Source organism: Vitis vinifera, chromosome 19 (assembly GCF_030704535.1).
Source record: "Vitis vinifera cultivar Pinot Noir 40024 chromosome 19, ASM3070453v1".
Classification (NCBI taxonomy): Eukaryota; Viridiplantae; Streptophyta; class Magnoliopsida; order Vitales; family Vitaceae; genus Vitis; species Vitis vinifera.
This window is the reverse complement of record NC_081823.1, coordinates 8,409,379-8,420,027: the sequence shown is the minus strand read 5'-3', so window position 1 is coordinate 8,420,027 and position 10,649 is coordinate 8,409,379. Positions and strand designations below refer to the sequence as shown.

At 36.3% G+C, this 10,649-nt stretch overlaps 2 protein-coding genes across 2 annotated transcripts; one reads left to right on the top strand and one right to left on the bottom strand.

Annotated features, from left to right (window-relative positions):
• Positions 1–228: 228 nt before the first annotated feature.
• LOC100254821 (uncharacterized) lies at positions 229–3,582 on the top strand. The gene is made up of 3 exons (XM_002266538.4): positions 229–581; positions 2,874–2,974; positions 3,126–3,582. The coding sequence occupies exons 1-3, from the start codon at positions 530–532 to the stop codon at positions 3,405–3,407; spliced, it is 435 nt and encodes a 144-aa protein (XP_002266574.1). The 5' UTR covers positions 229–529; the 3' UTR covers positions 3,408–3,582.
• Positions 3,583–5,410: 1,828 nt separating this feature from the next.
• Positions 5,411–10,220, bottom strand: LOC100260099 (cysteine synthase 2). The gene is made up of 6 exons (XM_002266423.5): positions 9,899–10,220; positions 9,558–9,632; positions 7,223–7,366; positions 6,594–6,983; positions 6,268–6,503; positions 5,411–5,977 (listed from the first exon to the last, which is right to left on the bottom strand). The coding sequence occupies exons 1-6, from the start codon at positions 10,094–10,096 to the stop codon at positions 5,755–5,757; spliced, it is 1,266 nt and encodes a 421-aa protein (XP_002266459.1). The 5' UTR covers positions 10,097–10,220; the 3' UTR covers positions 5,411–5,754.
• Positions 10,221–10,649: the final 429 nt, after the last annotated feature.

The following is a 10,649-nucleotide window of genomic DNA, read 5'->3' as shown; positions in this document are numbered from 1 at the left end:
AAAATATTTTATTTTTTCTGAATATTAAAAGTGAGCCCCTAGCTATGAGTAGAATAACCTGCCTGTCAGACACTCAAAAAAGTCACAATCATATTCCCCCACCATAGATCTTAAAAAAAGGGACAATATCATGACTGGACCCACTTGAGCAGACCCCAGCATCCATAATGAAGCAAAATCTACGGCCACGATTTCCTCTACACACTATAGATCTCACCTACACACCTACCATATCAAAATCCTCAAATTCGCTACTCTAAAATGACAAAACTACTCTCAAACTCTCGGAGACCAGAAAGGGTATTTTCGTCATCTAAAAATCACATGCCCTTTGAAATCTCCCTCTGACCACCCTAGGGTTAGGGTTTTTCCCTGCACTCTCTCCTACAAAGTTTTTAGACATAAAACGCTACGTTTCAGTCTTTTTGATAACTTGAATCACAAAAGTGTTGGTTTTGAGCGGTGGTTATTCGTCAAGTTCTGGGCTTTTGCGCCCGTGGTCGTTCAAATCCATGATCATCTGCATCCCATGGATCAGTCTCCTGGCCAAACCACTCCTCCGATTGAAGAAGACGAGTGGGGTATGATATTTTTCTCATTTTTTCCAACACATGTCTGTTTATTCCTGAGAAAATCGAGAAAAAGAAACAACTTTGGTTCTCAGAGGGGGTCCAAGTAGTTGATTCTTTTACAGCGACACTAGGTAAATTTGATCTATTTAGTCATGTATTATGTGGCGTTTCTCTCATTTTCCCCATCAATCCTGTTTGGTTCCCGGGAAAACTAAGGAGACATGGGGTGTGGCATTACCTTCTGTTTGGTTCCTGAGAAAACCGAGGAAATAAACAATTTCTGTTAATCTAGGTCCGTGTTGTTTAAATTTATTCTCTTTTTGTTCTTTTGAAGCTTTTCTGAGCAGCCAAGCTAAGGTTTAATTTCTATATAAAGAGGATTATAGCATCTCTCTTATATTGCACTAACCGTCTGTTTGGTTTCTGGGAAAACAGAGAGAAAGATAGGGATTTATTTTCTCCGATCCTGGATATCTGAAATTTCTTTTCTTTTCATCATTTTACTGAGCATCCATAAGAAGTGTGAAGTTGTTCTACTAGGATATGGGTTGTTGATGCTTTGATTGAATGAATCTGCAGATTCATTCAATCAAAGCATCAACAAACTATGCATGACGCTTTATCAAAAAAAGAGAAAAAAAAAATCTGTAAATCACATGAATGCCACTTTACTGGACAATAATTTTTATGGGTATTTTTGGTATATTAATTGTGATTTGCTTTTATGTTTTCATTATTAATACAGGTTTTTTTTTTTAATTCCAATAAATCTGTTGTGATGATTATAAATGTGTGGAGATCCTGATTAGGAAATCTTTTGTTAAAGGGTTTCATTTTTGCTTTTTGACTTGGGTCACCGTCTTCCAACACATCATTGGTTGGACTTCTAGAAAAATAGAGAACTCGTGTAAATTTAGCCAACGGTTTTCGTTGACACCAACGGAGAAAATTCAATGCTTTCCCATGCTGACATTCTATATCATTTAGAGAGGGTTAGGCTTGACCTTGAAGTAGTGGGGACAACTTTTTAGAGGAAAGAATTGAATTTAGAAACGCAAGTTTTGAGTCAGAAATTGAGAAGAAACTTGAGATGGGTCGTGGGCAGTAATAATGGATCATAGTTATTAAAGGTACACCTAGGCCCAAGATGTAGTGACCCCCAGCTATGATGCCTAGTTGGACAGGAGGGCCTCATCTTTTGAGACAGAGATTGGGAAGAGACTCAGGATGGATCATGGCCAGTAATAAGGGATCATAGCTGTTAAAGGTAGACCTACGCCCAAGGTGTGGCAACCCCCCAGCTACGATGCCTTGTTGAAGAGGGCACCTCATCTTTTGATACAGAGACTGGGAAGAAACTTTAGATGAATCGTGGCCAGGAATAATGGATTAAAGGTACACCTAGGCCCAAGGTGTAGCAACCCGAACTATGATGCCTTTGGGGAGATTTATATATGTTGTGTGCACGCGCGCCTGTGCGTGTGTCAAAGCACTGTAATGTTGCCCCTTTTGAAAACCATTTTACCCCTTTGAAAGCAAAAATGGTTATTCTTGTGATGCGTTGAAAAATGCCAACATTCAAAAAAGTGTTTATACTTCTGCCTGATTTATGTATAATGCAGCACTCAAACTGATTTTTGAGTTACTTAGCCCCCAAACAGTGAAAAGTAGAAGGGTTTTTCCTCTCTTTTTCCCCTCTCTCTCTCTCTCTTTAAATTTCTGAATGTATTTGAAATTTCATATCGTTGCCTTATTTTTGTGCTTGGGATCATTGCATATTGGGCATGGAGTTTTTTCTTGTTCTGGGGTGGGTGTGGGAGGAGGGGGGAAAGTGTAGCAGAGAAAGGACATGTAGAAAAAGGGTCAGATAGGGAAAAGGCGAGAAGGGCCAAACAGAACAATAGGTTGCAAAGTCAATCGAGATTCTTCCTTGCATGTGAACCAGCTGGGGAGCACTTGAGGAAAGTGGTATGTGCCTATTGTGGCGCAGGGGCCAAGAATCTCAATTTTTATGTGATATGTAACTGATAAAGTTGATTTTTCAGCCCTTGGGATTTAGAATTAATGGAACCAAACTCTTTTACCTTCCAAAAGCACTATATACTTGTCTTATGACAACTTACTTTTTTTCTAGTATTGAAGGAAAATTATAGTTCTTTTAGCATACATTATTTAGTTTTCATGTAGCAAAACCTGTAAATTTTAGTGGATTTGGTGTTGTTCCATTGTATAACATGTATGTGGAAGTTATTCAAGTATTCAAACATTTTGACATTGTTGTGGTCTGATATGATTTATTAGACAATGATGACTTCGTGATTCCAAGCTTGGGAATAGGAGACCCAGATCACAGTAAAACTGATGTTTCAGAAGTAGAAGTTTCAAAACCATCTTCCCCAAAGGTTAGCTGCAGAACTTTATTTTGTTGACATGAAGAGGATTATTTTATTTATTTATTTTAATTTTAATTTTTTAGCCATCTGCAGATGCTGGACTACTAATACTTTGAAGCTTTTATCCTTTCTTGTTGACATGCTTGTTGTACTTGGACAGGCTAAAAAAGAGGAGAATATTTACCTGGGACCCCACGGAGCTCCTCCATCACAATCAAAGCTGCAAGAGCTGAGCTCTTCCAGTCGTAAGCAGCGGTTCAAGCAGAAACTGAAGGAAGCCGATAGCAGGATCAGTGGGACGGGAAGAGAGAATAAGTTGGAGAATCTGAGAGAGCTTGTGGGTGGTGGAAAAGTAGGTGTCAACATGTCAAAGGATTCTTCCAAGGATTGGCTAGACCCACATTGTCACGAGTCTCAGTTTGAGAAGTGGTACAACCATTAGGTGGAGTATCTTAGAGCTTAACCTTTATAAAGTCTTTTCTATTTCTCTCAAGGTGGAATATACTTATTAAGGTTATGTATCTTGACAATAAGCCTCTGGTTGGACCTATTGGTATTGCTACTATTGCAGAAGATGCTGTGTTGATGAAATTTATGTCATGTTTGCTGTTTCTATATTCCTTTCCGCAATGGCACAAGGGTTTTGGTTGCTTGCTCAGAATCGGCTTCACAGCCAACAATATATAGTGATCTTTACTTTATAGTAGAGGCTTTGGGGCCTGGAATCCCATTTGCCCTCTACTTCGTGCGGCTTGTGCCTGCAGCTAGATTGTTGACAAGGTTCCTTTCACCAGCTCCCTAAGTAGATTTTTAGCCTTTTTTTCCCCTGTTGGTTCCATCCATCTTCAGTTTGAAAAGCGATGTTTGCTAGAAAAGCTTGTGCCAAAAAGTATACTCTGGAGCTGTAAGACTAGGGATGAGAACAGGCCTTTGCCGAACTCTCTTCCGTTGTTGACATTGATACTTTTTTACGTCAATTCTGTGATTTGGTAGTATGACAACCGATGTTTTAAAGACTGGATGAGCCGGTTGGGTCGTGGACCAGCAGCCTCTCCAGTCCGGTTGAGTGAAATGGACTGTTTATGGGTTGGGCTGTCGTCCAACTGTTTGAACTCTGTAACTGCGTCCGGTTTCCTATGGAGTTGGAGCTGTAAGATTAGGCATGAGAATAGGCCTTTGTTGAACCGTCTACCATTGTTGACATTATGGCTCTTTTTCTATGTGAATTCTGTGATTTGGTAATGTGACAACCAATGTTTTAAAACCCAGACCAAGGATCATCAATCGGTAGCCTCTCCGATCCGATCGAGTGAAATGAACTGATTATGAGTTGGGCCGTTGTCAAACTGTTTGAACTGTGTCTGGTTTCCTTTGGAGCTCAGCTACAAGACTATGGAGCTGTAAGACTAGGCCTTTGTCGAACTCTACCATTGTTGACACTATGGCACTTTTTTATCGTCTATTTCGTGATAACCGATATTTTAAAAATTGGATCGTCTGGTCCAATCGGCCTGGTTGAGTGAAATGGCCCATTTATAAGTTGGGCCGTCTGTCAAACCGTTTAAACACTGTCCGGCTTCCTATGAAGTAGTCAACTTTTGTTTGTCCAAAACATTGATGGATTTCCTCTTCTGGCCCAAAGTTTCTTACTACCAAGCTCACCAACCTATAATATTTTGTTGTGGGATTGGTAATTGGGTATAAAGGAAAAGAAACTCGGTAGACACTGTAGCTAAGGGACCTGCAATTGACAAAATGAACGAGGGCCCACCGAGCTGTACAACTCCTTGGGTGTAAATATTATGGTAAATTTTTATATATTAATGTTATTTTCAAATTGTTTAAGCCACGCAGTGCCCCGTATTAATGGTTTCTGCTATCGGGCTAGATAAACCAACCCATGTTTCTCCGCCCCAATTAACGACATCAACACCAAATTATCATATAAAATTATAAAACATTTAAGCAGGTGTAAATATTTGCATACACATTTATGTATAATATAATATAATTAATTGATATAATAATTTTTAAAATAATAAAATACATATAAAATAAAATAAAATATTATAATTTTCTTCACTTTAAATATATCTTTATATTTAAATATTACACATATTCTATTCAATAAAATTTACTATATTATTAAATTTATATTTATTTTAATCATTTGATTTTATATATAAAAAATATTATTAAAATTTTTAATTATTTAAAATTAATATTAATTTTAATAAAATATAAATTATATATTTATAATGTAACCATTTCGATCATGATTCAATCATTGGCTGTATTTTTAAAACATTGGTGACAACTCAAACAATGAATATGTAAATGCAAATGGTAGGCATGAAAACCCGGGTTGGGTCAATAATTCATTGCTGAACTCCTGATCCCAAAATCAATCACTACAAGAACGCTCAGAATCCCAAAATTGATCTCTAGAGCAACTCACAAGGCGACTTGATTTATTGATTTTTCATAGAAAAATGATAATGAACTTTGTATGCACTTCTCTATGTGGAAGTATGAATGTTCTAGCCCTTACCAGTTACAAATAAGGATCTCTCTGCATCCGCACCATTGTCTTGGTTCAAAAATCAGACCATGCCTTCCGAGGTAGGTGAGAGTTTCATACTCGATCTCACATGAGATGCTTTCTAGTGAGCAGCCAGATCGTGCTACTCCAACTTCAGTAAAACATCTTGCAGCCCAAACTTGGGTCAATACTGTTCAGACATCGAAGAGTTGAATGAGACTGATACCTTTTGGCCAGAAAAGAAATCTCAGCTGATGCCAAGGAACTCTAACCCGGTTGCTGTGGGTGTCAAACCATGCTGAGACAGATACTGGGAATCGTAAAATTTGCTCAGATGCCTCATCCCGCTGTCACACAGAATTGTTACAATTGTGTGACCAGGGCCGATCGACTGTGCCACTCTGACAGCTCCAACGCAGTTCATGGCTGAAGAACTCCCGACAAATAGCCCATCATTCTTGAGAAGATACCTGATGAAAGTTTAAATGGGAACATAGAATAAGAGCCAATGCTCAAGAAAAATACAACTATTAAAGATGTTCTTCAGGGTGGCCAAGAAATTTTAGAATTTTACATTTTTCACCATTTGGTAACCACTTCCCTTTCTTGGAGGCTCCCTTTCTTTCATAGAAAGGGTAGAGAAAGAAGCATGTGCCACCATATCATTCCGATGGGATTTTACTTTTTCTTTTTTCTCTAGATTTAGACAACCGCACAGCAATATGAAGAAATACACAAAGGGGGCAAAGTTTGGACCAACCTGGACATTTCAACAGCTTCCATATCTGTGCCGTGGAAAGCCCCATCAAGTTCTGCCATCAAAAAATTCTGGGTCAACCGGTTGATTCCAATGCCTTCAGTAATGGTATCAAATGGATTCTTCAGTCTCCGTCCTTCAGCCTCCTCTCTAGTGTACATTACTCCCCTTGTTATCTTATTGAACAAGCCAGAACCAGGAGGGTCAATCAGAAAGCATTTGATATTTGGACTTTTTTCCTGTTGAACATGTAATGACTACAGTGACTTTCCTTGCACAATTGAAGTGCAGAAAAAAGGTTTGATAAAAAGATGGAGAGGAAAAGTGACCTGGAGAGACCGGGAAACACCAGCCAGAGTGCCACCAGTTCCCGCAGCTGCCACGAAAGCATGCAGATCACCACTGGTCTGCTCCCATATCTCAGGTCCAGTACCCTCATAGTGAGCTCGGAAATTTGCCAGGTTTTCAAACTGATCTGCAAAGAAACCACCTTTACAATTGCTTGAGAAAACTGAATTTTGTTTCTCTTCCTCAGATATATGACCATTGGCTGGCACTAGGCCATCAGCATCCATTCCTATATATTTTCCATGCTTTGATGCAAATTCATTTGCCTCCAAAGCTCTTCTCCTTGCAACATTGACATAGTGGTCTTTATGTGTAATTGAAACTGGTCTAACTCTTTCAACTGTAGCTCCAAGGGCTTCGAGAATTTGAGACTGAGAAAAGTTGCACAAGAATTTTTTTTTAAATGAAATAAAAATAAATAAATAAAGAAAAGTGGGAAATTAAAAGGAAACAAAAAACCTTAAGAGTACCAAAACTAGATAATTTCTTTTTTCTTTGGAAGAAGAGAAAAGAGTGCATAATGGTTAATTGGCTATACAAGTCCAGTAAAAGTTTCCAAACTCAACAAGCACAGCTATGAGGTTTACAGAAGAATAAAGTTCATACATACTTTCTCAATGGCAACATCATCTGGGATAACAACATGACATTTGCATCCATATGCAGGAGCCACAGTAGCAAGGCTAATGGCAGTGCTACCAGCACTGCCTTCTGTCACTACTCCACCTGGAGCTAGCTGGCCAGATTCCAGAGCCTTTATATGGCCACAGGTAACAATGAGCAACAAAGAAAACAGAATAGTTAACTAGGACAGCACAAAACAACTAAGAGACTAGGCGTGGAATTATCAAAAAACAAAGTGCATGAAATATCAAGGGCAAATGAGCCACCAACACTTACCCACATCCTTCAATATTCTTTTAGAATCTAATATTTGCATATTGGGTGATGTAGGATAACCCTTGGATGGTTGTTTACAACCAGATAAGATAGCATTGGCCTTCAATATTTTAAGATTTAAAAAGAGCAATGGAGAATAAAATTATACCAACATAAAAAAGAAAATAAAAGATTAACAGGAAAGAGAAAAAGGATAGAGAAGAAAAGATAGGATAAAACCTTAAAAATTCACTGAGATTTTCTAGGAGTGTCATCTAGAAGAAAAGCATCAGATTCTTACCATTGAAAATTGCAAGGCTTGAAAATTTTTTCATATTATTCACATTATCATTCATCCATTTATAGCAATTAACCTTATTTATAGGCTTTAAAAAAACCCTATAAACTGAATAAAACCATGAAAAAAGAAACTAAATGTACATAGAACTAATAAGAACTAAATCTCCAAAATCTACCAAATAATGGAATTAACTTCTTTTTTTTTTTTTTTTGGGAATTAGAAACTTAAAAAACTTTTTGGAAACTTATTTGTGTAAAGAAGATTTTCTAGAAACTTTCTAAATTCCAAATAAGGCTGAATATCCAATGACAACTAAACTTGACTCTAGAAAACTTGAATCGGTAAAATTTTCTCTCCCTTTTCCTTTTCTTGGATAGATCTTGGAGACTTGTATCCATTGCTAGGTTTATAGTAGTACCAATATAACAGTATGATTAAATTCTCAAGCATCACAACATAATGAAGCAATCTACAAGTGCTGCTTGACTTTGAGGGGGCTGTTTGTATTTTCTTAGATATAAATTACAAGTATCATCAATTTAAAAAATTTATTATAGAATGCCATTCTGATCGTTTACTATGGCCGTAATTGCTTTGATGTGTAAAATGAATTATAGCCTTTAAAGAATATGGAAACAAATAAACTGATTTAATTTCCACAGGACTTGTGTCCTTAGCTAAATCTGTATCCTGTTGGTGACTGATCATGATCACTCAATTTTTCGCAATATGCTTGAACACATAGATGACTGATTCCCACTGGACTATATTTATCTGATGCTTGATTTGTATGCCTATGACGACGGATTCCTTAACATTTTGAGCATATTCAATTTTAAAGAAACTGAATGGCCCACAGCATTCTGTAGAATTAAGAATTTCAGATGTAGAGATGCCTCATCCTATCCCTTAGAAAAAAAGGGTTCTGTAAGAAATGATTGTAAAATATTAGTAGTCCTAGAAAGAAAACTCAAAACCAGTCCCAGAAATCTACTTTCATAAAGACAATCTCTCACATACAAACATCAAATATGAAGAGTGAAATCAAGGGAATAAAGATGATTGATAGCCATTTGATACCCTAATGCATTCAATTTTGTTATAAAGAATTGAAAATACAAGACAGGAATCGGATCAACAATGAAAGGAGAAAGATAAAGTAGTGGGGAACTTCAATGATATTGCATAGGAACATTTGAAAGATGAGAAAAAGAAGTGTTACACATCTTGTGACAATGCTTAAGATTCATAATCAATCCCTCCTTGTAATTACTAGCATCAACACTATATTGACTTCCATTTCTTTTTACTCATCAATGCAGCCCGATAAGAACTAATCACCCAATACGGATAAAACTTTAAATCCTATGCAAAACAAAGAATCAATTCATGAAAACAGGGTAACTTATGTTTTGTTTGGATATACTTCCTCTTTTATATTTTTAAAAAGCAGAAAACAGAAATATTTTTAAGAAGCAATATTTTCCTCACATCCATATTAAGCCATAAACTCTTTTAAGTAATAAGCTATTTTTAAGCTATAAACTATTTAAATAAAATTGGAGCCTCAAAGTTCTTAATTCAGCTTAAAAAGGAGCTTTTGCCTTCTCTAAAGTAAATCTAACCAGGGCCTTAAACACAAGGAAAAACCCCCCACAATGTGACTCCTATAAGACAACTCTACTTAGTTGAAGCCACTTTTTCGATTCCTGTTTCAAAGAGCATAAAACTCTAAATTTTCCTTCTCTCGGTAAAAATAACTCACCTCTTCAATGATTTTCACTGCTACTCTATCTTTCACACTCCCTCCTGGATTCAGAAACTCAGCCTTCCCAAGAATCTGCACAAACAGGCAAAAGAAGAAGCATAAATAAATTAACAACAAAATGTAGGACACAGATAACAAAACTGGAAATTTGAAAGGATCCAAGTCAAAAATTAAAAAAGAAAAAAAGAAAAAAGAAAGAGAGATGAAAGATTGAAGAGGAAGACTGAAATTGCCAATAAATTTACAAAGACCCGGCTCACAAAAATGGAAACAAACAAAGACCCAGATCACAAAATCAGAAAAGGATGAAAACTTGAAGCAATAAAGATTAAAATGACCTCGCACCCAGTGGCTTCAGAGAGGCTATTGATTCGAATCAAAGGGGTGTTGCCAATGGCTTCAATAAGTCCTCTTCTTGGCTTCTTTTTCGATATCGGTTTGTGGGTTTTTCTGGATCGAGAATTGCAGAGGAGATAGGAGAGTACAGCGATGGAGAGAGCAGCAAAAACAGCCCCTGTGGCCTTCACAGGCGCCATTGTTGTGGTGACTCGAACTCGAAACCTTTGGAATTTGGAACAATCAGCAAATGGCCTTTCCAGGGTACCAGTCTCCTTGGACAGGCAATGGCGGCGTTCCACCTTACCGCCTTCATGCTTAGGAGAATTACGTAATTATACACTCGTTAAAAAAAATAAATAAATAAATAAAAAGGAAAAAAAAAAAAAAAAAAGGAAAATCACTGCATAGATTCACTTATTAGAAATAAACAATATTTTTAAAATGGGATCAATGATTTGAAACGAAAAAGTTACCGATTCACTCACTTATGATCGAATCGATAACATCATAAATAATAATTTATATATTAATTAAAATCTTTAATAATATTTCATTTTTATATTTGACATATCAAATTAAATGATAAAAGAAATATAAATATATTAATATTTTAAATTTTATTAAATAGAACATTTATTATATTTAAATATAAAGATATATTTAAAATAAAAAAAATTATAATCTTTAATTTTATTTGTATGTCTTTTGTATTTTTTTTTATTTTGAAATTATTATATTAATTAATTTATA